Source organism: Callorhinchus milii, unplaced genomic scaffold (genome assembly GCF_018977255.1).
Source record: "Callorhinchus milii isolate IMCB2004 unplaced genomic scaffold, IMCB_Cmil_1.0 Scaffold2, whole genome shotgun sequence".
NCBI lineage: Eukaryota > Metazoa > Chordata > Chondrichthyes > Chimaeriformes > Callorhinchidae > Callorhinchus > Callorhinchus milii.
This window is the reverse complement of record NW_024704743.1, coordinates 5,912,697-5,938,482: the sequence shown is the minus strand read 5'-3', so window position 1 is coordinate 5,938,482 and position 25,786 is coordinate 5,912,697. Positions and strand designations below refer to the sequence as shown.

At 41.8% G+C, this 25,786-nt stretch overlaps 1 protein-coding gene across 3 annotated transcripts; it reads left to right on the top strand.

The window, feature by feature from the left end:
• Window positions 1–23: 23 nt before the first annotated feature.
• LOC103183599 (protein adenylyltransferase SelO) lies at window positions 24–25,786 on the top strand. Of its 3 annotated transcripts, XM_007901168.2 has the most exons (20): window positions 24–55; window positions 1,173–1,794; window positions 4,880–4,998; window positions 8,436–8,564; window positions 9,460–9,524; window positions 10,145–10,201; window positions 10,868–10,966; window positions 11,764–11,831; window positions 11,947–12,034; window positions 14,017–14,086; window positions 14,198–14,270; window positions 15,248–15,331; window positions 16,300–16,429; window positions 17,790–17,834; window positions 20,320–20,401; window positions 20,911–21,003; window positions 22,975–23,054; window positions 24,899–24,945; window positions 25,371–25,450; window positions 25,557–25,786. In XM_007901168.2, the coding sequence occupies exons 2-20, from the start codon at window positions 1,575–1,577 to the stop codon at window positions 25,677–25,679; spliced, it is 1,752 nt and encodes a 583-aa protein (XP_007899359.2). In that variant the 5' UTR covers window positions 24–55; window positions 1,173–1,574; the 3' UTR covers window positions 25,680–25,786. The 3 variants fall into 3 exon arrangements, with proteins under 3 accessions (XP_007899359.2, XP_007899360.2, XP_007899361.2); XM_007901169.2 differs by lacking the exon at window positions 10,145–10,201; XM_007901170.2 differs by lacking the exon at window positions 10,868–10,966.

The window sequence follows — 25,786 nt, the reverse complement described above, 5'->3', positions numbered from 1 at the left end:
GAGCCGCCCACAAACCGGCCGTTGGCTGGCGGGCGGGCGGGCGGGGTGGCCTCAGGTGAGGGCGGCTTCACGCCCAATTGGGCGGGTTTTCGGGGTGTCGACCGTCCGCGCGCGCGCGCGTGTGTGTAAAACAAAGAAGTTTAGTTTTTTTTTAATTTAAAACCTACAAAAAACTTTTTTTAAAAAAATTTCCCCCCTCCCCTTTCACCCCCACCCCCACTCCTCCTTCCCCCTCTCCTCCCCCCTTCCCCTCTCTCGCCTCTCTCCTCTCCCCCTTCCCTCCCCCCTCTCCCCCCTCCTTCCTTCCCCCTCTCCCCTTCCCTCCCCCCTCTCCCCTTCCCTCCCTCCTTCCCCCCCCCCCCCTCCTTCCCCCCTCCCCCCCTCCTTCCCCCCTCCCCCTTCCCTCCTTCCTTACCCCCTCTCCCCCTCCCCCTCCTTCCTTCCCCCCTCTCCCCCTTCCCTCCTTCCTTCCTTACCCCACTCTCCCCCTTCCCTCTCTCCTTCCTTACCCCCCTCCCCCCCCCTCCTTCCTTACCCCCTCTCCCCTTCCCTCCTTCCTTCCCCCCTCTCCCCCTTCCCTCCTCCTTCCTTCCCCCCTCTCCCCCTTCCCTCCCTCCTTCCTTACCCCCCTCTCCCCCTTCCCTCCTTCCTTCCTTACCCCCCTCTCCCCCTTCCCTCCCTCCTTCCTTACCCCCCTCTCCCCCTTCCCTCCTTCCTTCCTTACCCCCCTCTCCCCCTTCCCTCTCTCCTTCCTTCCCCCCCTCTCCCCCTTCCCTCCTTCCTTCCTTACCCCCCTCTCCCCCTTCCCTCCCCCCAACACAGGGGTAGGGTCTCGGGGCGCTTAACGGTGCCGAAGTCTGACTCCGAGCCGGGTTGGGGGGGAGGGGGAAGGGGAAGGCAGGACTTGAAAGCGGGGGCAAGGCGGAGGGGTTGAGGGAGAGCGTTCCAGAGTTTCGGGGCGTAGGGGCTGAAAGCGCGACCTCCGATGGTGGGTGACGGAGGGCGCGAGGGACGAGCGGGAGGCCGGCGCCGGTCGAGCGGAGGCTCCGGGCGGTGGATTGGGGGGGGGGGGGGTGAGGAGGTAGGGAGGTGCCGGGGAGCGAAGGGATTTGAACCCGGAACACTGGATACTGAACTAAATTACATTCTCTCTCACGTTAAATCATTCCCAGGACGGGGAGGAGTTAACCCAGGTTGTTGCCCACTTGAAGCGACGTCAACGGGCTCAGCTCTCACTTCCTTTTGTTTCTCCTCTTCCTTGTGGGAACGCTGCCTGCCTGAGCCTGAAGCTTTTTTCTTCTTTTTTTTTGTATTAAAAAAAAAGCAGGGGAACGGGGGAGAGGGAGAAAATGAATCTTTACCCGATTAGCTCTGGAATGGGGTAGATATTTTGCTGCTTTTTTTTCTCTCGAATCTGCGTTCATCAAAATGGAAGGGAACAGAACTCAAGCAAATCTACAAGTCCTGTCAAATGCAAGAGTTATTATTATTGTTGTCTTAAATTGCACGTTGTCGTGCGTCATGGGGAATTGTTACGAAGAGTGAAAGGAATAGATTTAACCCCGCCCGCAAGTATGCTTCCACGGTACCTGGTGAAAATTTGGGTGTTTTGGGGAACGGCTGGTGTGGCACTTTCTCAAGGACAAGGAAAAGAATCCACGGCTCCTTATGGCCCTGAGTGTAGTTTGTTTGATTGGCGACAATATCATAGTAATACAAAGTTGGGTTACAGTGAAAGTAACCTGACAAAGTCCTCCATGGATCTATGGAGATTTACATCTCAAAAGTTAATAGGTAAAGTAAATTATTTTATGTAACTTTGTTGGTTATTCTATACAGCGCTCTGATACGCTATCCTGCGTGGAGGGTGCTATATAAGTGCAAGTTGTTGTACAGCGATTGGGATTGATCGACTCCTTGTATCTGTGTCTTTCATGTAAACTAAAGAATGTCTTGAAGATTTGTTTCCTTCTTAGCTATTGCCTCGAGTGACCAGTCTGCCTCGCCTTGTCCTACTGAGCCGGACTCACTGATCTGTCATCAGGAATGTTCTGGGGTACTGTAAACCTGCCTGACTCAGGAACCAGACCGCCACAGAGGGTTGACTCAATTCCAACATTTTGTTGCCAAACATATCATCTTGGAGCCAATTAAACTCCAAGGAGACCTTTCTTACATTCCCCAACTGCCTGTTATGAACTGGAAGTGTGCTGATTCACATCTGTGCTGAGTTTGGTGGTCTCAGCCAGGGCTGAATAAGCTAAATTGGCCAGTGCTGTTGGACATTGCCCCCAACATGAATAAGGTTGAATAAACATGAATTTACACTGTATAAGTGTAAATGTGTAGTCTACTGCAACCCTGCAAGCCAAATTCCTAATCGGTAAGGTGGTCCTACCTGGACAAGCAGCAAGAAGCTTGCCAGGCAGTGCTTTCAATTGCAAGCTATATAATTTTAGATGGTTAACCTGCATCATTGCCCCTCAGGAAGTTATATTGGCTCTGGAAGGGGTGCAGCACAGATTCACCAGAATGATAACAGGGTTTAAATGGTTAAGTTATGAGGACAGGTTGCATAAACCTGGTCGGTATTCCCTTAAGTTCAGAAGATTGAATGGTGATCTAATTTAGTTTTTTTTAAATAATAAAGGGATTGGATAGAGGAGATAAGGATAAACTATTTCCTTTGGTGGGGGAATCCCATCTGAGGAAATAGATTTAAAATTAGAGTTAGGCCATTTAGGAGTGAAATTAGGAGGCAATTTTTCACCCAAAGGGTAGTGGAAATCTGGAACTCTTCCACCCAAAAGGCTGTGGATGCTGGAAGACAGGTGGATAGATAATTGTTAGGTAAGGGTATCAAGGAATATGGGGCAAAGGCGGGTAATTGGAGTTGAGGTACAGATCAGCCATGATCCCATAGAATGGCGGAACAGGTTCGAGGGGCTGGATAGCCTACTCCTGTTCCTATGTTCCTAAGAGGCATCTGTATCTGTGAGCTTGGTTATCTCGGAGTTTGAAATCTGAAAATTAATAGTTTGCAACTGCGGAAAATTTATTTAAAGTAAATACGATACAAGATTGATTCACTTGCAGTCAACAACAGAATTCCTGTTAGGCATTTTAAACTCGGATTACAAACTGCTGCTGGTAGTTTGTAACTCTATCTTTCTGCCTCCACCCTCAACTCCAGGTCCATTGCTTTCCTGACAGACTGCCTGTCGGACATCAAGTCCTGGATGAGGGCAAATTTCCTACAGTTGAATGTGAATAAGACTGAGGCCCTCTTGATTGGCTCGAGCCAGTGCCTCAGCACCTCAGGCTCTGGTAACATCAACCTCCATGGTTGCACACTACAACTCACCAGCCAGTCAGGAACCGAGGTGTCTTGTTCGACCCTCAACTGTCTTTTCTCCCCCACATTCAAGCCATGACCCGCTCTGCCTTCCCTCACCTCCGTAACATCGCCCGACTCTGCCACTACCTCACCCCTCAGGCCGCTGAAACTCTTGTTCATGCCTTCATCACCTCCAGGCTCGACTATGCAAACGCTCTGCTTGTCAGCCTTCCCAACTCCTCCCTCCACAGGCTACAGATAATCCAGAACTCTGCAGCCCGTGTCCTCTCCTGCACCAAATTCCGTGACCCCATCTCCTCCACTCTCGCCCAACTCCATTGGCTCCCTATCCTTCAGAAGATCCAGTTCAGGATCCTGGTCCTCACATACAAAGCCCTCCATGGCCTCGCCCCACCCTACCTGCGACCTCCTAACCCCCTACTAACTCGTCCATACCCTCCGCTCAGCCGGCTCCGGCCTGCTCCATGTCCCCCGCCCCACCATTGGCGGGAGAGCCTTTAGCCACTCTGCCCCCAATCTCTGGAATTCCATCCCCCAGTCACTCCGCCTCTCCCCTCCTTAGCCTCCTTCAAGTCCTGCCTCAAGACCCTCCTTTTCGACCATGCCATCGGCCACCCCACTTCCCCTCCCCTCCCTTACGCCCCCAACCCCAGCTTGGGTCTGAAATGCTGTACTCTGTACAGCGCCTTGGGACATCCTCCCGACGTGAAAGGCGCTATACAAATGTAATCTTGTTGTTGGTAGATTTTACTTGTATGTGAAAATTGTGTGACTTTGAAACAGAACAAATGCCAATAAGGCATTATTTTAGCACCACAAAATAAAAATGGGCATATTTTCAAAAATCACTTTTCTGTCAGTTTATTAATGAAAAGAAAACTCAGCACTTCAGGACTTCTCTATTCCTATCTTGCTCATCCCCACCAACAATATCACTGAGATGAATCTGCATTTGTTACACATTAGTCATATGTGAGTCATATGAATCCATAACTCAGTCTGATGTCCGTCTACATTGAAGTGCATTTCACACAATATGGAAATGAGTGTTGAGGCCAACTCCCTGATATCTACCTGCAGGTTCTGCTAAAACCAGGTGGAATTTGTTGAGTCTCATGTTGAGAAATGCAATTTGTTGCTTACCTCCTCTTCGACAAGTGCCTTCTGTCACTTTACTACCCCTACCCACTCCGCCCTCCTACAACCACCAGCTCGGGGGCAGATCTCTGACTGTCCAGTGCCTTGGGACGTCCTTCTGACGTGAAATGAGCTGTACAAATTGTAATTTATTGTTGCTGTTTGTTGATATAAATTCTGTAAAAATACAATTCGGTTTTAAGCAAGGTTGAATGTCTGTGTCAATCAATATGTAAACCCAAGTTATTAGTCACTGTACTGCCTACCCAATCATTTTAAAGTTTATTAGTTTCTAAATAAGAGATAAGGACGGTAACTGAGCTAATTGAATTGTACTGGCACAATTTGACTCATATTAATTATGAAAAACAAATCTTTTCACAGAAGCATTCCCGCTTGATCCCATCAGAGAAAACTATATCCGCCGGGTGAAAGGTTGTATTTTTTCTTCTGTTGCTCCTGCACCATTCAAGTCTGCGGTCAAACTTGTAGCAGTGTCAAAGGTTGGTATATATTCCTGTACTGTCACGGCATGTACCTTAGATCATTATAATTACATATTTAGAAATTTGTATTTTTTTAATAGAAAAATTAAAACCAATACCCATTAAATTAGTTAACCACTTCCAATGGTATTTTAAACACAGACCGTAAAGGCAATTATGACATCCGAAACTGCTCCCCTGGTTAAGATCAGCTGACTCAGCACAGATCAGAATTTGAAACTGCAATTTTCTGGTCTTTTAACCATCAGTAATCGGGGCTTCAGCCTCTCTGCCCCACCCACCCTTTGGAACTCCAGCCCACAGTCCCTTCTCCACGCCCCCTCCCTTGCTGCCTTCAAGGCCCGTCTCAAGACCTTCCTCAAACGCGTCTTCGATCACCCTCTTACCCCTGCCCTCCATCCCCCCTCTCAGGTCCAAATCCCTAACTGTCCAGCGCATTGGGACGTCCTCCTGACGTGAAAGGTGCTATATAAATGTAATTTGTTGTTGTCCAATGTGATTTAGTGTTCACCAGACTGCCTTTACCCAATTGGCAATTGGAGGAGCACTAGCATTGCTTTTTAGCATATAGTAATGAACCTAAAATAACCCAAAAGGCCTCTAAATATCTGTTACTGTTTGATCACAAATCATTTTAATTTTATTACAGTTTATACGTAAAGAAAGTGGAATGCAATCTTTAGTCATGACAAATAGAGTCACCCCAGGATTTTGTGTCATTTGTTTTTTGATTAAAATACAGGGATATGGGGAAAGGGCAGGTAAATGGGACCGAATGGATTGCTCTTTATAAGAGACAGAGCAGACATGTCAGAGAGAGAATGGCCTCCTTTTATGCTGTAAATTTATATGGTTCTATGAATATTTTATGTTGTATAAAGACTGTACCTGAGCAACATTAGTCTGTTTTGTTGAAATTTGTCAAAGCATTTGTAGTCTGTGCAAAGCAAGCTTGTCAGACATGCAGGAGCCTCATTTTTCTCATTTCCTGATAAGAAATGAGATGTCCTAGGTATCCGTCTGCAATAGCATCCTGTCTGAATGGCAGATACCAGATAGTAGACCTGGAGTTTCTTCTTGATTGTCGATCAGGAAATGAGATGGCTCCACAAGATGTTCAACATATTCTACTCGGGAAGCAGATAAGCTACGAGAGGGGAATTTCAGGATTTTCATTCACCTCAGAAAGTGGTCTTGAATATAAAGACACCATAAAATACAATAGGATTCCTGTAGAGCAGTGTTGTCCAATAGAAATTGCTGACTAGCCACAGATGTGACAACGGCAACACCATTTTAGCCACATACCCTAATTTTAATATATACACTCACATAATACAGGTAAATGTACTTCACATGTTTGTTTACATGTATATTTACTTAACAAACATTTATTTAATAAATGTGGAGTCCTGTAGCTGAGTGGTTAGAGCACTCGCCTCGCAAGCGAGAGGACTTGGGTTTGGCAAAACAATGGGCAAGTTTCCTTACTCCATTCGCCTCTGTTTATCCAGCAGTAAGTAGGAACCTGGTTGTTAGTCGATTGGGGTATCGTTTTGCCAGGGGTAATAATGCCTTTTTTAAAATGATAACAATTTGGTCATTCAATCCACGACTGTTTGTGGGACACTGCTGTACACAACTGGCTACAGAGTTTCGCCCACAAAATATACAGTCAATTCACTTGAAGCACTTTGAGATGCCTCGAAGATGTGATAAGGCGCTATATCAAATGCAAGGATTATTATTAGTATTATTACCACCACTTAGCGCAAAGCTTTGCAGTTTTCTCTTTTTGGGAGACCGCCCCTGCTCTCCATCCAGAACATGGTTGGACACTATTTGGCCTTTCCCTGTTGGAGCTGCTTGTGATTGACTGGGCTTGCTTTCTTCTGCTGGCCTGGAGTTGTTATTCTGATTGGTTCAACTGACCATCATCGACTGCTCCCCTCTTCATACAATATTGCTGGTGTTTCCATGGTGCTGAAATCCGGCATTGCCACCTGTGTTACACCCTATTTTAGCAGATAACCAATAAGGAAGTAAAGGGCACACAATGATCAAAACACACTTGCTTTCTGTCACACCATTTTACCAACAAATGCACAAAAATGTCTTAAGTACACACGTACGCCATGCGAATATGAATATTGACATCACGTGCCCAGTGACAGTGTCTGTTATTCATTTTTTATTTACTAATCAAAATTTTAATTTCGCCACACCTGGATTCCCAACTCACCACATGTGGTCAGTGGCTAATGTGTTGGCCATCCTTGCTATGGAGGGTAGCAGTAGGACGTTCTTGTGGAATAAGGAATATGGAAGTGGCAGTAAATATACAGTTATCCATTCAGACAGTTCCATTCCAACACTTGAATCTGAAGCATTTTTGATCGCAATTCAAGAGCCAGAAGTACAGTTTGCAGTTTGAGGGTACCAATCCTCATTTGCTCTAATGATGTTATTTGTTGCTTTGTCACTGTTACCATCTGAACGTAATACATGGATGGCATCCGCTCCATATAAAATGGGAGATTGACATAGATGTTGTTAAATTTAAAGAACTTTGGGAAAGAATAGTTATTTTGTGAACACTGACTCTGCAATACAACACAAATTTACATTTGTAAAAAAAAATTGTCTTTCATGTTGGGAGGACGTCCCAAAGCGGACAACAGCATTGGCTGATCACCCAAACTGAGTGTGGTAATTGGGTTGGGGAGAGGAAAGATGACCGAAAGCACGGTCAAAGAGGTGGGTCTTGAGATGGACCGTAAATGAACTGATGAAGAGATGGAGTCAGAGGGACTTAAGATGGATTGGGGACAGAAAGACTGAAAGCTTGCCTGCTGATGGTGGGACGGATAGAGCAGCAGTCACGAATCAAGTTCATTCAATCTGCTGAGTAAAGGGAACAGCTGGGTTGATAGGGTTTCAGAGGTAGGGTGGGGTGAGACTATGAAATCATGATTTAGAGTTGAGTAGTAGGATCTTGAACTTGATATGCTGGGAGATGGGGAGCCAATGGAGCCGAGCGAGGATTGAGGTGAGAGGCTCGTGAGAATGGGGGTGGTAAGCTCGTGAGATAGATGATAGCCTGGTGCAGGAAAGGACACGGGCTGCAGAGTTCTGAAAAGCTTGCAGCATTTTAAGGAAGAATTGGGGAGTCTGTCGAGCAGAGCATTGGCATAGTTAAGCCCGGACATAACAAATGCTGGTAACCATTATTATGACTTCGAGAGAAAAGAAAATATTTTTAATCAGCAAAAATGATGAGGCAGCTTCAATCTGACAATAGCCACTGGTTTGGCATTACAGATCAACCTAGTTCTGTTTTAAGATTGTTCACTAGATTAAATTAATATTTTGACTTGTCTATTCATTTTAAAAATCACAACTGGCCTTTAAATCTACATTTATTTCTACGTCAGGAGGTTTTGGAAGATCTGCTGGACCTGGATGTGTCTGTTGCAGAGACGGAGGAGTTCATTCAATTTGTCAGTGGTGGGAGAGTGAGGCCAGGATCAGTGCCTATGGCTCATAGATATGGTGGTCATCAGGTAAAGTGAGATTTCCTCATGGATTTTGCTGAAAAGTATACAAATTTTACATTATTATATCAATTTTCTTTCTTCTGGGGGAAGAATTTGGTGCTCAACAGTTGTAGCAAAAAGGCTCATTTTTCTTTTATGCACTAATATCAGCATGGAGCAGTCAGAGAGAGATTTATTACAAACAACAACAACAACAAGATTCCATTTATTGAGCGCCTTTCACGTCGGAAGGACGTCCCAAGGCGCTGTACAGTTAGGTCAGGACCCGAGCAAGGGGGAAATGGTCAGGGTGAGGGGAGGGAAGGGAGGGAGCGAGGAGGGGGTAGAGAGTCGAGAGGAGAGCTGAAGGCACGGTCAAAGAAGGTATGGAAGCTTCATTTATCAAAATATTTTTAAGTAACAAGGTGTGTCTTAGGTGAATTTTGATTCACTGATCTGAGAAGGTTTTCTCTTCATTAACTTGTAATTGTAAGTATCAGCCTGGCTCAGTTGGTAGCACTCATGTCTCTTTGACAGAAGATTGTGAGTTACAGCTACACGTCAGGACAGTGTGAACTGGCCTACAATCCTCCAGATAAAGTTTGATTATTCACTTCATAGCTGTTTATGGGACGAATTGGCTGTCACATTTGCATACAAATACACAGTCACTACACTTTACAGAAATGCTGTACTTTGAGACGTTCTGGACTTTGTAATCTCTAAATCAAATACAAAGATTATTTTTTATATATTATTAATGGAATGTTATTCAATTATGTTTTGTGTATTTTACTTGTGAATAAATGAAGTTATGATTGTAGTACTCTTCGCAACTTTATTTTAAAATTCCGATTGAATTCTGGTCTCATGATCTGCAGATGTAATGGTCAAAATGATTTTTTTTTATCTCTTCATGCAGTTTGGAGTCTGGTCTGGCCAACTGGGAGATGGAAGAGCCCATTTGCTGGGCGAGTATGTTAACAGGTAAAATACAATAGATTAGAAGGAAATGTAGATTTCATGGCTGAGATTTCTTGCCTTATAAAGCACGTGGTACAATAATAATCCTTGCAGTTGATATAGCGCCTTATCACGTATTGGAGAAGCCTCAAACGTTTCATTAAATTTACTATAAAGGAATTGACTATATTTTGTGGGTGAAACGCGGCAGCCAATTGCGCACAGCAGTGTCCCGCAAACTGTCGTGGATTGAGTGACCAAATTATTTATTTTTTGAGGGGGTTATTACGCTCGGATAATGACCCGCCAATGCCCAGGTTCCCACTTACTGCTAGGTAAACAGGCATGTCGGGTAAGGATAACTTGCCTAAGGTTTCGCCGTGCCTGGGAATCAAACCCAGGTCCTCTCGCTTGTGAGGCGAGTGCTCTAACCACTTCCCTACAGGTCTCCACTGAGAAATTACTTTGTAGTTTTTCGAATTTATTTTGCAGTTTTTAGAGTTTATTTGGAGAATTAAAGCTGAATGTTCAAGTTGTTGTTTAGGGATTCGTTGTGGAAGAAATAGCAATTCAATTAGAGCAATCAGTTGCTTCATTGAAAACAAATTGATTTCTCAGAGTTAAATCTTTTTCTCATTTTACAGGCACGGGGCACGATGGGAGCTCCAGTTGAAAGGCTCAGGCAAGACTCCATATTCTCGGTAAATCAAATAAATCGATACCCTGGCCTGCTTCATGCCCCTGCCCTATTCACCCCACTATTGGCGAGTGAGCTTTCATCCATTCTGACTCCACTCTCTGGAACTCTATCTCAGAGCTCCTCTGACTCCCACTTTCAAAAGCAGCCTCTAGACTTCCTTAAACATACTTTCAGTCATCTATCCCCTTCCTACCCTCTCCAGCTTCCACGGTTGTCAGTCAGTAGTGTGAAGCACTTTGAGTTGTTCTCCTGATGTGAAATGCGCTATATAAATGTAATTGCGTTGTGAGCTTGTCTCAATTGGTAGCATTCTCACCTTTGAGTCAGAAGATTGTGGGTTCAAGCCCCGCATTGAGTCCTGTTCAAGATCCTATGGCACTATTCGAAAAAGGAAAGGAATTTTTCCTGGCCAATAATCCTCCAGAGTTGACCATAAATTCACTTCATGGCTGTTTGTGCAAATTGCTTTATTGCTGCATGCAAATTGGCAGCGGAACTCACCTACAAAATACACAGTCACTACACTCTACAGTAAAATCTTGTGAAGCGCTTTGAGATGTCCTGATATGAAAGGCATTATATTAAACACAAGGATTCATTTTTATTGTGAATTAGAATTGAATTTGGATTATTACCATCCTTTCTGATTGGATCTCTATTTTGCCAGACATGGTGATGGCCGAGCTGTTCTCCGTTCTTCAGTCCGGGAGTTTCTGTGTAGTGAGGCTATGCATTATCTTGGGATTCCTACCACTAGAGCAGTCAGGTAAATATTCTGCTACTTATGTGTTGACGGCATAACTTTTCAGTCTGGAGGAGGAACGAAGGTGGATGTTCTGGGGCTTAAGGACCTTTAGTTCTGAGAAGCCAACATTTGTTCTGCTGTATACCTTTCCTATAATTATTCACTGAAGAAAAGGTACAGCGATGATTATTACTATTGACCATTATTACTGGTCAATAGGGGAAGAAGAAGTAGCTGTAGGGAACACAAGGGCTGATTATAAAATGTTGCAATCCTGTAGAGGAATTGGAAAACACATTTCCCAGCATTTTGCAGGTGTTTTGCCACAGATCAGTCAGATCTCCTCACACATCACCCATTTCTAGGTCTTTTCTTTTGACAAATCAAACTGGCTTGCGACAGTTTGAGTGATGAAGACAGAGAAATCTACGAAACAGTAGGAGGCCATTAGTGTCAGTGCTAACTCCTCCAATGAAGCCATCTATCATAATCCATTTCCCTGCTCCTTCCCTGTACCTCTGAACTCCTTCCTGTGCAGATGTCAGTTTGATTCCCTTTTAAAAGTCCTACTCGAGTCTTTTCCACCAGTCAGCTCTTGAAATTCATCCTGCTCTCTGACAACCTTTTTGGAAAAAAGTCATGCTTTCCCATGCTACATTTGGGATCTTAAAAAGATATCTGAAAATGAATGTCTTATTTTCCTATTATTGGTTGAAAGTGCAAGCAAAATACTCAGCTGGAATTCTTAGTTAGTAATGGACTAACTATTTTGCAGTAACATCTGATATTTATTTCCCAATCTTACCGATTTCCTGCAGTCTCGCTGTGAGTGGCGATAATGTGTTGAGAGACGAGTTCTACAACGGAAATGTAAAGAATGAAAAAGGTAGTCACGCTAATAATAGATCCCTATATTTAAACAGAATTTAAAAAAAAGTTTCTTAATGGTTAAAATGTGATGTGATATGTAATGTGGTTTTGCCTATGGGATCTTCTTCAAGGGGCAGTTGTTCTTCGAGTAGCTAAATCGTGGTTTCGGATTGGATCACTAGAAATCCTAGCACATTCTGGAGAGACTGAATTGTTAAGGTAATTGCAGTTGCTTTTCAACAAGATAACGTTTCATTGACGTACAACAATTTAAAGCTACTTTTAAAATACAATACATCGTTGCCAGACAATCTGCTACCTTAGCAGCAACCAAGAATTAAATCTACAATTTGGTGTGTACGGCTGTCTGACCCAGCTACCCCTCCAACTCCTGCCAACAAGCGAGACTGGCTGGTCTGTCAGCTTTGCCTTGAAATACTGCCTTAATACGATACATAGCACACAGTTTTCCTCTGCGCTATTTGATTTTAAATCACTAGGCCATCTGAAGAGTTTACACCATATTCTTTAATATATTTCTCTCTAAAATTGTGCCCTGCTCAAATACTTTAATAAATAATGATTTTTTTTAGTATAATAAGCTGTGTACGTGTAGTTTGGAGCTCACATGTCCTGTTTTGGCTGTTTCTAACTGGTCCTATTATTCGTGCTTCATTTTTAAAATAAATGTTTGAATTAAACAGTATTTGAACAGATGTCCAAATAGCTATCAAGTAAAACAAAGCTAAAGGCACTATGGATATTTGTGTAAAAGGGAGTACTTCATTTTGGTTTCCTTTCCTGAGTGGAACATTTGTGAAATGTGGCTGGGAGTTGAAAGAATTGCTTAGCACAAAGCAATAACTAACTTGCACAGGACAATCTCTTTATCAAACTGCTTTTATCTGCCTGTCACCAGTTCTGTAACAGTGTTGAATATTTTGTCTATGAAATAAAAAAGGTTGAAAATCATGATAATAATAATTTCGCCTCAACGTAATTAATGCAAAATCAGTCTTAGTTTAGTAGAACTTTCAATGTGGCTTTCACCTGCCCACACCACAACAGGAATAGAACAGAACAAAGGTCACAGGAAGCCATGCTGTATGGAGCTGGGGCTCCCACTCAGTTATGTGAAGTGCTTTGAGATGTCCTCCCAATGTGAAAGACATTATAAAAATGTAAATTGTTGTTGTTATTGAGTACTGCATACACTTCTGATTGCCAGGTTACGGTATGGAAAACATGCCATTAGACAGGGTACAGTGACGGGCAACTAAAAGGCTGTAATTAGGCACCTAACACAGAGGGAGGCTGGTTCACTCCGGAGAAGAGAAAATTCAGGGAAGATCTTTTTCAAGTTTTTAAGATCATAGAGATTATACATAAATTAAACCCCCAATAAAATGCTTAATATACAAGGGTATATAAATATGTATAATTATATAATGCTATAAATAAGAGCGTCAGACTCCAGTTCAGAAGAGGGATGATAAACACAATTGAACCATGAAAGTAGTTCAGCTACTTTGGATGAGGCGTTAAACTGAAGTGCTCTGAAACATTATCCTGTGTGAAGGGTGCTACAGGACTGCAAGTTTTGAAATTGAATTTGCTAATCTAATAATAATAATAATAATCCTTGCATTTGATATAGCGCTTTTCACGTCTTCTAGACGTCCCAAAGCGCTTCACAGAATATACTGTATATTAAGTAACCAGAATCTCAGTGAGGGCCACAGTTGGAGCTTTACAATTAGCCTCAGCAACCCCCGGGCTAGAGTGGGGAAACATTAGGCAGGATTCCCTACCCCCCCCACCCCAAATCTGGAGTTTAAGCGTGGATATAGAGATTAGCAACTTGGATAAAGTGCCTGAATGCACCAGCGCCTTGGGATGTTCTCCTGACATGAAAGGCGCTATACAAATGTAATTTTGTTGTTGTTGTTGTTGGTATCCGTGGAATGGATGGCACCCGGCATCCTTCGGAGAAAATGAGCAAGAATCAATATGAAATGGATTTGTTTGAAGTAATTGTCACTTTGTCGAGTTGAAACAAGGACACTTAATTGAAATATTTCAATACTCCTCCTAGATTGCCTTTTTGTCTTCATTAAACATTTGTTAATGTTCATGTTGCTTTTTCACCATCTTATTTACTTCTGTCTTAGTTTGTATGTTATTCCTTTTTTTTTGCTCAGGAAGCTGGTGGATTTTATTATAAAAGAACACTTTCCATTTATAAACATGACCAATCAGGACAGATATCTGGTATGTTATCAAATGAACAATTTTATAATCTAAACAATGTGAATGCTGTTAACACAATTGTCGTTAATCTTACAATATTTGGGAAAATGTGATGGCATTTTGTTATTGCAGGACTTTTTCTCCCGAGTTGTGACTGATACTTCACATCTCATCGCAAATTGGATGTCAGTGGGATTTGCACATGGTATGATTCTCCAGAAATAGGTCCCATCTAGACATTAATATAATACTCCCAGTTAGATGATTCTACTGGATTTCTTTGAGTACAATTTATATTTATATAGCGCCTTTTGCTTTGGGAGTACACGTCAAAGTGCTTTGTGCAGCTGACTGGGAGCCTGAATTGATGGTGGTGTGTGGAGAGTAATCTGCACCTAATACTCTCCAGAATTAAGTAAACAGAATGTATCCTTCCAGGGAGAGACTGTGTATCCCAACCCATGGGAAATTTCCATGTGCGGGTGGCCTAGATATGTGGAACTCTCATTCTGGTTTGGATACTCTTAAATATGGAGATTGCTGTCAGACACCTGGCTGATCAAAACAGATTCTTGAAAATACATTCAAGCATTAAAAAAGGCTCAGAGAAGAGCAGTGGGGATGCTTCAGAGAGTAAAAGCTCCAAATTCTGAATTTGGTTTTACAGAAACAAAAAGATGGTGGGCGGGGGTTTAGTAGAGAAAACACTATAGGTGAAAAATTATGTTAAAATCTATTTAAAGATTTAATCTTTAAATGTCTCAGGCTAACTTATATTTTAAAGGTTCTATATGGTCTTTCACTTGCCATTTATTGCCACCGGCATTCTGTTTTCTAATGATTTGAATAGCTGACAAGGTTGATCTCAAGATAATCATCAAGAGAGGTACAAAAGTATCCTGATATTTTTTCCAACACTGCCTGCCTGTGAGAAAGCATCTGTCTAGTGCTGGGAACTTCCCTCTCCCAACATCAGGCTGAGATTGTGAACTCTCAGTAGGGATATAGACATGACCCTGCACAATCCATTACCTTCACTGACCGTCTATACTTAATTTTTAAAAAGGTGAATTCATTCAATATGTGATTATCTATCTGTTCTATCAAATCTTTAAATAGTAAAGAGTAAAGAGTAAATTGGCCTTTTTTTCATTTGTTGATCAATATGTTCCTGTTTGTCAGGTGTGTGTAATACAGACAACTTCAGTTTACTCTCTATTACCATCGATTATGGTCCATTTGGTTTTATGGATTCCTACGATCCCAGTAAGTGTCTTTTTTATCATGCAGGAAACCTGTTGAAATTACCACTCTCTAGTGGCTAGAACTGAGGGTCTCAGTCAAATTCCGAGTTCTAGTTTGAGGTGTCAGAGCTGGTTGAATTTGGGCCACCTTTCTTCTCCTTTTTCTCTCTCGATTCCTAATAGCCTATTCTGGTAGCCCCACTTTAAGAAATTAAAAGTGTAGAACTTTGAATCAGCTAACTACTATACATATTAAGTGACATGTTAGATTGAATTACGTTATTCAGAGAGTGGTGAATATGTAGAATGGTGTGTCAGCCTTGCTCAGTTGGTAGTGCTCTTGCTCGTGAGTCAGGACTTGGAACCAATACAGCCTTTGCTGGCGCTCCAATGCAGTGCTGGGGTTTGCTGCGTAGGCAGAGGTGCCGACTTGTGGATGGGACATTAATCACGGTCCTGTTTCCTGTCCAGGTGCACGTTAAGGATCTCTTGGCACTATTTGAAGAGAGAAGGGAGTTTCTCACAATGTTCCTTCCAACAATCGCCTAAAATAAAAAATTGGTCACTCAGTCCATGGCTGTTTGCTGCCGCATTGGCCCACAAAATACACACAGTCACACCATTTTACAGTATTTCCTGTGAATCACTTTGAGACGTATCAACAACATGATAAGGTGCTACTCAAGGGTAATTATTGTTAATAGATGAACCAGAAAAGGGGCAAGGCAGATTGTATCAGCAAATTCAAAAGGGACTTAGCTATTTAGTTAATAAAAATCAGTTGAGGGGATGTAAGAGATAAAAGGTTGACTTTGAACATTTTGCTTTACTTTAGGAATGGCAATGTGCTTTTTAACTTGTACGTGCTACAACCAGTATCTTTACTCCAACCTGTGGTTAAAAGATAGAAGAAAAATAATATTTAGGTACTATTAATTCCGTTTTCTATTAATAACAATGCAAAACAAATTCTGATGTTTCCTGATCCAGATTTTGTACCAAATGCATCTGACGATGAGGCACTTTACGAAATTGGGAACCAAGCCAACATTGGGCGATATAATTTAGACAAACTGCGACTGGCACTGAATCTTTTATTGGACCCCAAGCAACAACTGGTGTGAGTAATTCTTGCAGTCGTCTTCCTGTGCCAACTAACTTCCCGGATGTAAAAAGTGTTTTTTTTCCCCAGTCACAATATAATGACCAGGCTAGCATTTTCCTGTCTGCAAATTAGGCCCCAAGAAGTGTTTATACAAGATATTTCCTCCTTTGTGTACTGAGAATTGCAAGTAGGAAGAACCTCAATCCTGTTTAAGAAACACATAATAGCTCAAAGGATGTTTTTGTTTTGTTGCCTCTTGATTTAAGGAAAAAGGCACCCATTCTGCTCATTGTCAAACTCGGTAGTAAAAAAAACATTTTTACGCTATCAGTTTTAACTGTTTGGTTTCTTAAAAAGATAAGTTGCCATTATTTTTAAAAAAAATACTTTTCATTTTCCAAAGCAAAACAAAAAAGCATTTTCCCCCAAACACCCAAATTGGGGGAAAAAATTGTGTTCTGAGGCCTGAATTTCAGAAAGGCAGCATCTCACTAGTGTAATTTTACACATAACATGATGTATAACATGCCAAAATCGAGCAATGCTATCTGTGTTACATGAATAGTGGTGTGCAGAAGAGATGTATCCAGAGATGAGAACAAGCTGCAGGCCACAAAATCAGCAGAGGAAGTCCCACCAGTTGTCATGTTTTACCAAAATTGTTTTACCGAGTTTTCTTGGGTGTCAAAAAAATGAACAGGGAGATAGTTAGCTACTGCATTTGGAAAAGTTTGAGACTGGCCAGATGTTTGCAAATGGTCATTTCCGTCATGTATCTATTGTGTGTCTATTCGTAGCTTGTTTTTCCTGTCCTCTGATCTGAAAATTTGGAATTCTTTCAAGTTAGTTTCCTATATAATCTCAGTCATCTGGAAACTATTTGTCTGCTTGTTTGAAAGAGTGATTTAGTTTAGGTTTAGAATAAATTTGGGTAGCAATCTCTATCTTCTCTCTATATACTCGTGTTCTCTCATCCCAATTAAAATTATTCATTCGCTTATTGGTTGTGAGCAAATTGGCTGCTGCGTTCACCTACAAAATACAGTCACTACACTTATAGTGTATCCTGTGAACCACTTTTAGACGTCCTCCGGATGTGTAAGGCGCCATATCAAATGAAAGGATTATGTATTATTATTACTAAATAAATTATTATAATTGATCACTCATCTTGTTTGATGGACATTGTTGGTACAGTTTAGTTGCTGCATTTCCCTCTATACCAACATTCACTTAATTTAAAATAAATCTCATTCTGTTAAGCACCTTGAGATGTTTCTTTTATGTTAAAGGATTTGTATAAATGTAAATTGTTTTTGTAGCTTCTGTAAATATCAAGATGGTATTTGACTTGAATTTTTGCTTTGTTTTCCAGGGCTCAACAAATTCTGAAAGGGTACCCTGATCTTTATCAGACAAAGTATGTTATTTTTTATTGCAGCTATCAGAGGAGATTTGAATACAAATTTTGATAATTTAGTCAATAAGATGTATTTGAGGCATTGATGCACTCAGATGCATTGAGCTTCTAGCTGAGCACATAACTCGTGCGTGTTCCAGCAGATGTTTGCTGTGGGAAAGTCCTGCTTAGTCGCCTTCTTAAGGAGATGGTTTCACAATTGTGATGCTTCTCAGCACTTAAATCTCAAATCATTTTGTGCATTGTCTTCTGTTTTTGCATGTTTGGGGAATTAGTCCCAACATTATTATGGTTTCGGTCACTGATGATGAGTCATCTACTTCAGGGGCGGATGAGAGAATGTAGCTTATTAGGGCACATTAAAACTAATTGTGAAAGCCACCCCCAAAGTGAAAGAGGCAGAGCTTCAAAGGCTATTACAAGCAAAACATTTTATTTTCATCATATAATGTTTGTGAAAAATGAGTGTTAAAGATCTTTTGGGAAAACTTAAACTGGGCTTTGCAAAGGTACATCAGAGATATTGTTTTCTGCTTCAATGTTTCCTGAGATTTTTTCTCTCTATTTCTGCTTCCTCTGACTCATACTGGCTTGCAGATCTATTGTGAGAAGCATGGGTGAGAATTTCTGCCACATTAAGTTTCATTAGTGCACAATGAGTTGAGGTTTCCGCCCACAACTAGTTGCTAATGATCAATGGATAAAGAGAGAAATGTGGAAGTTCAAGAGGAATATTAGAACGTTTAAAGCACAGAAATAGGCCATTGAATTAATTGTGTTAGTTCTGGCTTTCTCACTGGAGCTGACTAATCTCATTTCCCCACTCTTTCCCCGTATCCTTGAACATAAATTTTCCCTCAAATATTAAGCATTTATTAATAACAACTAACAAAGCCCAAGCTTCAGTCTTTTCCAATCTGAATTTAACAGCCTAAAGACATCTAGCACTCATTTTTCACTCAGATAATGTGATGAAAATAGGATGTTTTAACTTTGGAACCTCTGCCCTTCATGTAGGATAATGTCTCGGAGCACTTCACTGTGACGGGTAAGGTGCTAAGCAAAGGATAAAGGGGAGTGGTAGGTTACCATAGGCACGGTTGAAAAGATAAGTTAAGTGATGTTATGGATTCAGATTCAAGGTATAAAAAGAAGTAATCTTGTGATCTGAGTTTTAAAAAAAATTGTAAACAACAGTACTTTCTTACCTTACAGAGGTTAAAGGGGTCCATCAGAGAATTAATTAATTAAAACAACAACAAGATTACATTTGTATAGCTAACCCTCTCCTCCCAGCTGAATGCTTGTCAACAACAACAACAACAACTTGGATTTACATAGTGCCCTCCACGCTGGACGGCGTCTCAGAGCGCTTCACAGTAACGGATCCCGGGGCTGAGCCAGGGGGAGGGGGAGGAAGGTGACCAAAGGCGCGGTCGAAAAGAAAGGTCTTCAGCCGAGACTTGAAAGTAGGAAGAGAGGGAGCGAGGCAAAGGGAGTGAGGAAGGGAGTTCCAGAGCCTCGGGGCGCAGTGGCTGAAGGCACGGCCGCTGAGGGTGGAGCGGATGACTCGGGGGACAAGGAGGAGGCCAGACCTGGAGGAGCGAAGGCAACAGGCACTGTTGTGAGGAGAGAGGAGGTCAGAGAGGTGGGGGGGGTGCAGAGGAGTGGAGGGATTTGAAGACGGGGGTGAGGATTGTCATAATGTTAATGGGATAAGGAAGCTTCTCTTACAGCATTTCACGTTGCTGCTTGTTTCAAGGCTTACAGTGGGCTGAAAGGAGAGACGTCATTGAATCCCATTCCACTATATTGGATTTTCACCCACCCAAGTGGAAGATATTAGATTTAAGTAGATTTAATAGAGGTAATTCAAAATTATGAGGGGTTTTGATAGAGCAGATAGGGAGAAACTTACCTCTGGCGAGTGGGTCAGTAACCAGAGGACACAGATTTAAGATAATTGCAAAAGAAACAGAGGGGAGACAAGGAGATTTTGTTTACCCAGAGAGTTGTTATGGTCTGCAATGCACTGCCTGAAAGGGTGATGGAAGCAGATTCGATTGTAGCTTTCAAATGGGAATTGGATAAGAACTTAAAAAGGAAAAGAATTGCAGAGCCATGGGGAAGAGCAGGGGAGTGGGACTAGCTGAATAGCTCTTTCGAAGAGCTGGCACAGGCACGTGGGGTCTAATGACCTCCAACTGTGCTGTAGGATTCTATGATGTTCACAGGTCGCAACAGCAACAACAACAAAATTACATCTATAGAGCATCCTTTACGTCGGGAAGACGTCCCAAAGCACTGAAAGAGACTTGTGTCTCTGCCAGAGCTTGCACTCTCTCACGTTTTTGCCTTGCTGACATTTACAGCTATGCTGCTTGTTGAAACTGGCCTTGTTGACATGACAGTTCATTTGAGAATTTGCCTCAAAGGCCTGATTGCTGACGTGTATTCAAGCGATTTCTTTCTATCCAATTGTTAGATTCCAGGAGTTGTTCGGAGCTAAATTGGGCTTGTTTGGACATGAAAGTGGTGATGATTATTTGATTGCATACTTGCTGAAGGTGAATATTTACTGTCTACACATGCTCATTACACTGACTAGTTTTAACATTACTTATTATCATGTGGTGCTAGCTCCCACTAAAGCTTTCTACTCTAATCTCACTCCCTTGCTCTTTCTTCAAACCCTTTAATGTTTTTCCTCATGTATTTATTCAATTCCCTTTTATGTTCTTATGGACTTAGCTTTGACAGCCATTTCTGGTAAAGTCTTCTAACAGCTAAAATTCTTCTAATCTTCCTTTTTAAATTTATAATGATAATCCTCAAACTAAACCCTCTTTAACTGACTCTGATTAAACACAATGCCCAGTTATAATTCCTGAATGATGTCTGGAGATAATTGTAATTACTTTGTTTTTACATGTGGTTTTTAAAAATATATCTGATCAGGCCTATGTAATATTTCTTCCATAACCCTTTCAGATACTACTAAATACCTCTTCCTTAGGCAGCAACAATGTCTATTATATATCATATATACTGACTAGCTTATTTTTCATATTTGTAGCTAATGGAAGATACAAGAGCTGATTTTACAATGTTATTTCGCCATCTCAGTGAGATTACCCACAAACAACTCGAGCTTAACAACATCCCAGAGGTAAATGTTATTAGAAATTATTATTAGGTCATTAGAAATTCTTTACAAAATGTTGCAACTCTAGTAACTGCATTCACCAGAGATCACAAGTGCAAAAACTTTTGACCCATTTATTCTCACATCTTCCCAGTAAAGTGTTACAGCTGCTAATTAACCATGATGCAAAGAAAGAAATTGGCTAAAATTGATCTTCACAACCCTGGACCTGTGCTGGTTTATCGTCCCACCGTGATATGACTATCACCAAATAAAATTGATCATTCGCTGTGCGGTTGTTGAGGTTGTTTGCCTACAAAAATAGTCACTACAATGAATTCTGTGAAGCACTTTCAGACATTTCCCTGACGTGAAATGCGCAAAATCAAATGTAAGGATTATTCTTATCATGAATCCTTGGTATTGGTTTGCACGTGGGAGGAGGCTTAAGCAATTAGTTGAGACGGGGAGAATAAATAAAGGAGGCAGCCAGGATCGTACAGAAAATTCAACAGGGCACACATCTAGGTTGGTCCTCGACACATTAAATTCAATACAGGTAAATGCAAAGTGCAGCATCTGGAAGTAAAAATAGGCAGATGTACTCCATCGCTGGGACAGAACTTACCAAATTCTCTTCCTGGAGAAACTCAAACAAATCATTTGTGTGTCCCACAATTCATTTTAATATAAGCCTTTGTGATTTTCAATTATGCAGATACACACAAAAAAAAGTTGCTTGATAATTAATTTAAATTGCACACAATTTTTTATGGAATCCTATACATTTTTAAAAAATATAAACAGTATCAACAATAATAACACATATTTTCCAAATTAAGAATCCAAACTCTATGCTACTCTTTGGTGTGAGACTAGGCATAGAATAGGATTAAACCAAATGTTAGAATATCTTCTTTAGGGTGTCAGAAAGTTTTGGGTTCCAGACCAACATCGGGACTTGGAGCTCATAGTGTACATTGCCAATCCACTGCAGTGCTGTGGTGCCATCAGAGATGTGGTCCTTCAGATGAGATGTTAAACCGAGGTCCCTTCTGCTGTTCAGGTAGACTTTAAAAGATCCCATGGCACTATTTGAAAAGAGTGGAGTCCTGTAGCTCAGTGGTTAGAGCACTCGCTTTCCAAGTGAGAGACCTGAGTTCAATTCCAGGCAGGGGGCGAAACCTTGGGCAAGTTTCCTTACTCCACACGCCTAATAATAATCCCTCCAAAACCAAAAACAATAATTAAATTGGTCATTTTCAATCTACGACTGTTTGTGTGACATTGCTGTGCGCAATTGGCTGCTGCGTTCGCCCACAAATATACAGTCAATTCACTTTACAGTGTGTTCTGTGAAGCGCTTTGGGACATCCTCCTGACATGAAAAGCGCTATATCAAATGCAAGGATTATTATTATTATTAAGAGAAGGGAGTTTCTCCCGGTGTTTTGGCCAACAATCACCCCAAATTGGTCATTAACTTCATGGCACAAATCGGTTGCCACATTCACCCACAAACATACCGTCACTGCACCTTACAGTATATTCTATGAAGTGCTTTGAGAAGTCATCCTGACATGAAAGGAGCTATACCAAATGTAAGGATTAGGAATAGATGTTAAACATTTTTATTCAAAAAAGAAGCAAGTTTCTTCCAGTGTTTTGGCCAACAATCTCCAGATCATTTTGACTTTTGCTTGCACTTTGTCATTGTTTGTGGGACATTGCTACGCGCACATTGTCTGCTGTATTCAAACAAACAAATTCCTTTGAAGAGCTTTGAGACATTCTCGATACGATATGGTGTTATATTAAAAATGCAGGGATTATTATTGTTTGAAACATCATTTAAATTTAATCTATTTACTTATGCTTTCAAGATTTTATTTGTTTTCATAAAATAGTTTGAAAAAAGAATTGCAATTTATCTACTTTTTTTTACATTAAACATAGAGATTCTAACGTAGAAGGCTTAATTGTATTTTGGTCTAGGAATTCTGGGCTCTTCAACAGCTTGGAAGACATGAATTCTTCTCCCACTGGGTTAATTTGTATCTGTCCAGGTTGAAGAGGTGAGGATATTTGTGTGTTGTTCTGTATTCTTTAGAGTCATTTGTGGGTATCCATTTCCCACATTATAACAAGACTAATCTCTATATCTTTGTATCCAATAATCCACTTTTGCAATTACAGCAACTTCAGATGTGGAGGTCAGTATAATCCTGTGGAGGTCGGTTTAACCCTGGTGGATGTTGGATCCAGACATAATTCCTGTCTGTTCCTATTCACTTTGTTCTGCACATTGTAAATATGTAGCCAGGGCTATATTTGGTAGACAGTACAGCAATATCTTTGGGCTTTAGGCTTTCTTTAAATAACACTTTGCTTTTGCCTGGCCTGGGTCCGTGGAGTGTTGTGGGATGAATTATTTTTTAATTGCTAAATTCTTAAAATGTCAGAATGTGGAGTCCTGAGGCTCAGTGGTTAGAGCTCAAGGATAATTATTATTATATTATTATTATTATTATATTCCTCACATGTGTATACAACAACAACAACTTACATTTACACAGTGGCCTTCATGCCGGGTAGTGTCCTGGAGCACTTACCAGTGGCATAGTGTGACCCCGAGCCAAAGGGAGAGGGAGATGACCGTAAGCATGATCAAAAAGCAACGGGTTTAGGTGAAATTTGAAAGTGGGGAGGGAGGGAGGAGGCAAAGTGGAGGGATTAGGGGAGAGAATTCCGGCACTTCGGGGCGTGGTGACTGAAAGCACGGCCACCGATTGTGGAGCGGAGGGGGCAAGGGATGAACAGGAGGCCGGAGCCAGGCGAGCGGAGGCAGCGGGTGGTGGAATCGAGGGCGAGCAAGTCGGAAAGATAGGGAAGTGCGAGGGCATGAAGGGATTTGAAAACGAACTCCAACATACACAATATACAACTAATTCAGAACTCCGATTCTCACCCGCACAAAACTCTGTACCCCCATCACACCAGTTCTTGCCAGGCTCCACTGGCTCCCAATCCCAACTGTACAGTGCCTTGGGACGTCCTCCTGACGTGAAAGGCGCTCTATAAATGGAATCTTGTTGTTGTTGTTGAATCAAATTCAAGATCCTCTCACTCGTTTTCAAATCCCTTCATGCCCTCGCACTTCCCTACCTATCCAATCTGCTTACCGTCCACTCCCACACCCACTGCCTCCGCTCAGCAGGCTCCAGCATCCTGTTCATAGCTTTTCCCCTCCGTTCCACCATTGCTGGCCGTACCTTCAGCCACTACACCCAAAAACTCTGGAACTCTCTCCCTCAAACCCTCCGCCCTGCCCCTCCCTCCTGATTTTCAAATCCCGCCTGAAGTCCTTCCTTTTTGATCGTGCTTACTGTCACCTCCCCCCTCCCTCTCCCCTGACTCGGGGTCAGACTCCGCCACTGTCAAGTGCTCCGGGAAGCTACCCTGTGTAAAGGGAGATATATAAATGCAAGTTGTTGTTGTGTAGCGATATGGAGGTCCATGGGTGAAAGTTCATGAAGTTATGGGATGATGGGCCAAATGGTCTTCTGTGCTGCACATTTCTATGATTAGTAGGTGACAAATTTGCAAAGTCTATGTAAATACCCAGTCTTTATTGTGTTGTAGCTATTTCCTGATGCAGAGAAAGGAAAATCAGAGGATTAGTTAGATGTGAGTCACAGAGCAGCAATGATGGAGGCCTCGGTGTAGGTTGCTTGTGCAGAAAACATTTAATATGGTGGAAAATGTTCCACACCATAAAGTGACCTACAGAGGGAGGAAAAAAGGAGACATTTTCAATATAACATTTTTAAAAGTAAAATAAAGGTCCCACTGCCACTGCAAAAAAAACCGGATAATGTAATTTACTGAAAACATTGATCTGAACAAATATTTCTTGTAGGAACTCAGATAAGGATTCAGATAAGGCAAGGAGATTCAGAATGAAAAGTAAGTATATTTTTAAGTTGCTCTCTTACTTTAGGCTGCATATTGCATGATTATTTTCTTCCAATGGTTTGAACGTGCAACTATTTGACCTACGTGTATATGTCAATGCAATACAATTTACATATGTATCGTACATTTCACATCCGAAGGATGTCTCAAAGCACTTGACACTGGTGGCTGAGATGCTTGAGCTGGGGCTTGGTGCCGAAGGGTGTTGGGAGGAGAAAGTTGACTGAAGCATGATCAAAGACTTATGCCGTGAGATGGGGCCTTGAACGAGTGGAGGGAGGGAACAAGTCGGGGACTCTGGGATGGAGTTCAGAAAGTGGGTCAGAATTGCAGAATGCTAGCCTGGTGATGGAGGGGCAGATAGGGGGCCATGAAGCATAACCCTGTTTGAAGGCCCTTATTTTTTCTGGTTAAAGGTACCAACCCAAGGTACGTTCTCCGCAACTGGATGGCAGAGTCTGCAATCAAGAAATCGGAGAGAGATGATTTTTCTGAGGTAATACTACTGATATTTACTGGTTAAGGAAGCGCGGTCTGTTACTGGATTTGTGGCTTACGAATTATTATGACAAATCAGAATTATTACTTGTTTTGTATAACAGGTTCACCTTCTGCAGAAGACTTTGCGCCATCCTTTTCACAAGCAGAGAGAAGCAGAGGAAGCAGGTTATTCTAGTCGTCCGCCTTTGTGGGCTAGAGAGCTACGTGTCAGCTGTTCTTCCTGAAGATGACCATAAGCCACGATATAGTGGCAAAATCTCTCGCTTGTACTTTGAAGTTATATATAATTCTTAAATGTAGAAAACAAATGGACACTGTTGCAAGGTCCATT

What these genes read in the sequence shown, in the direction of transcription:
- LOC103183599 (XM_007901168.2), top strand. Translation starts at nt 1,575, where the DNA reads ATGCTTCCACGGTACCTGGTGAAAATTTGGGTGTTTTGGGGAACGGCT. An exon ending in CTGGGCGAGTATGTTAACAG is followed by an intron (nt 9,525 to 10,144) that starts GTAAAATACAAT and finishes CTCATTTTACAG; the next exon opens with GCACGGGGCACGATGGGAGC. An exon ending in AGCTTAACAACATCCCAGAG is followed by an intron (nt 21,004 to 22,974) that starts GTAAATGTTATT and finishes ATTTTGGTCTAG; the next exon opens with GAATTCTGGGCTCTTCAACA.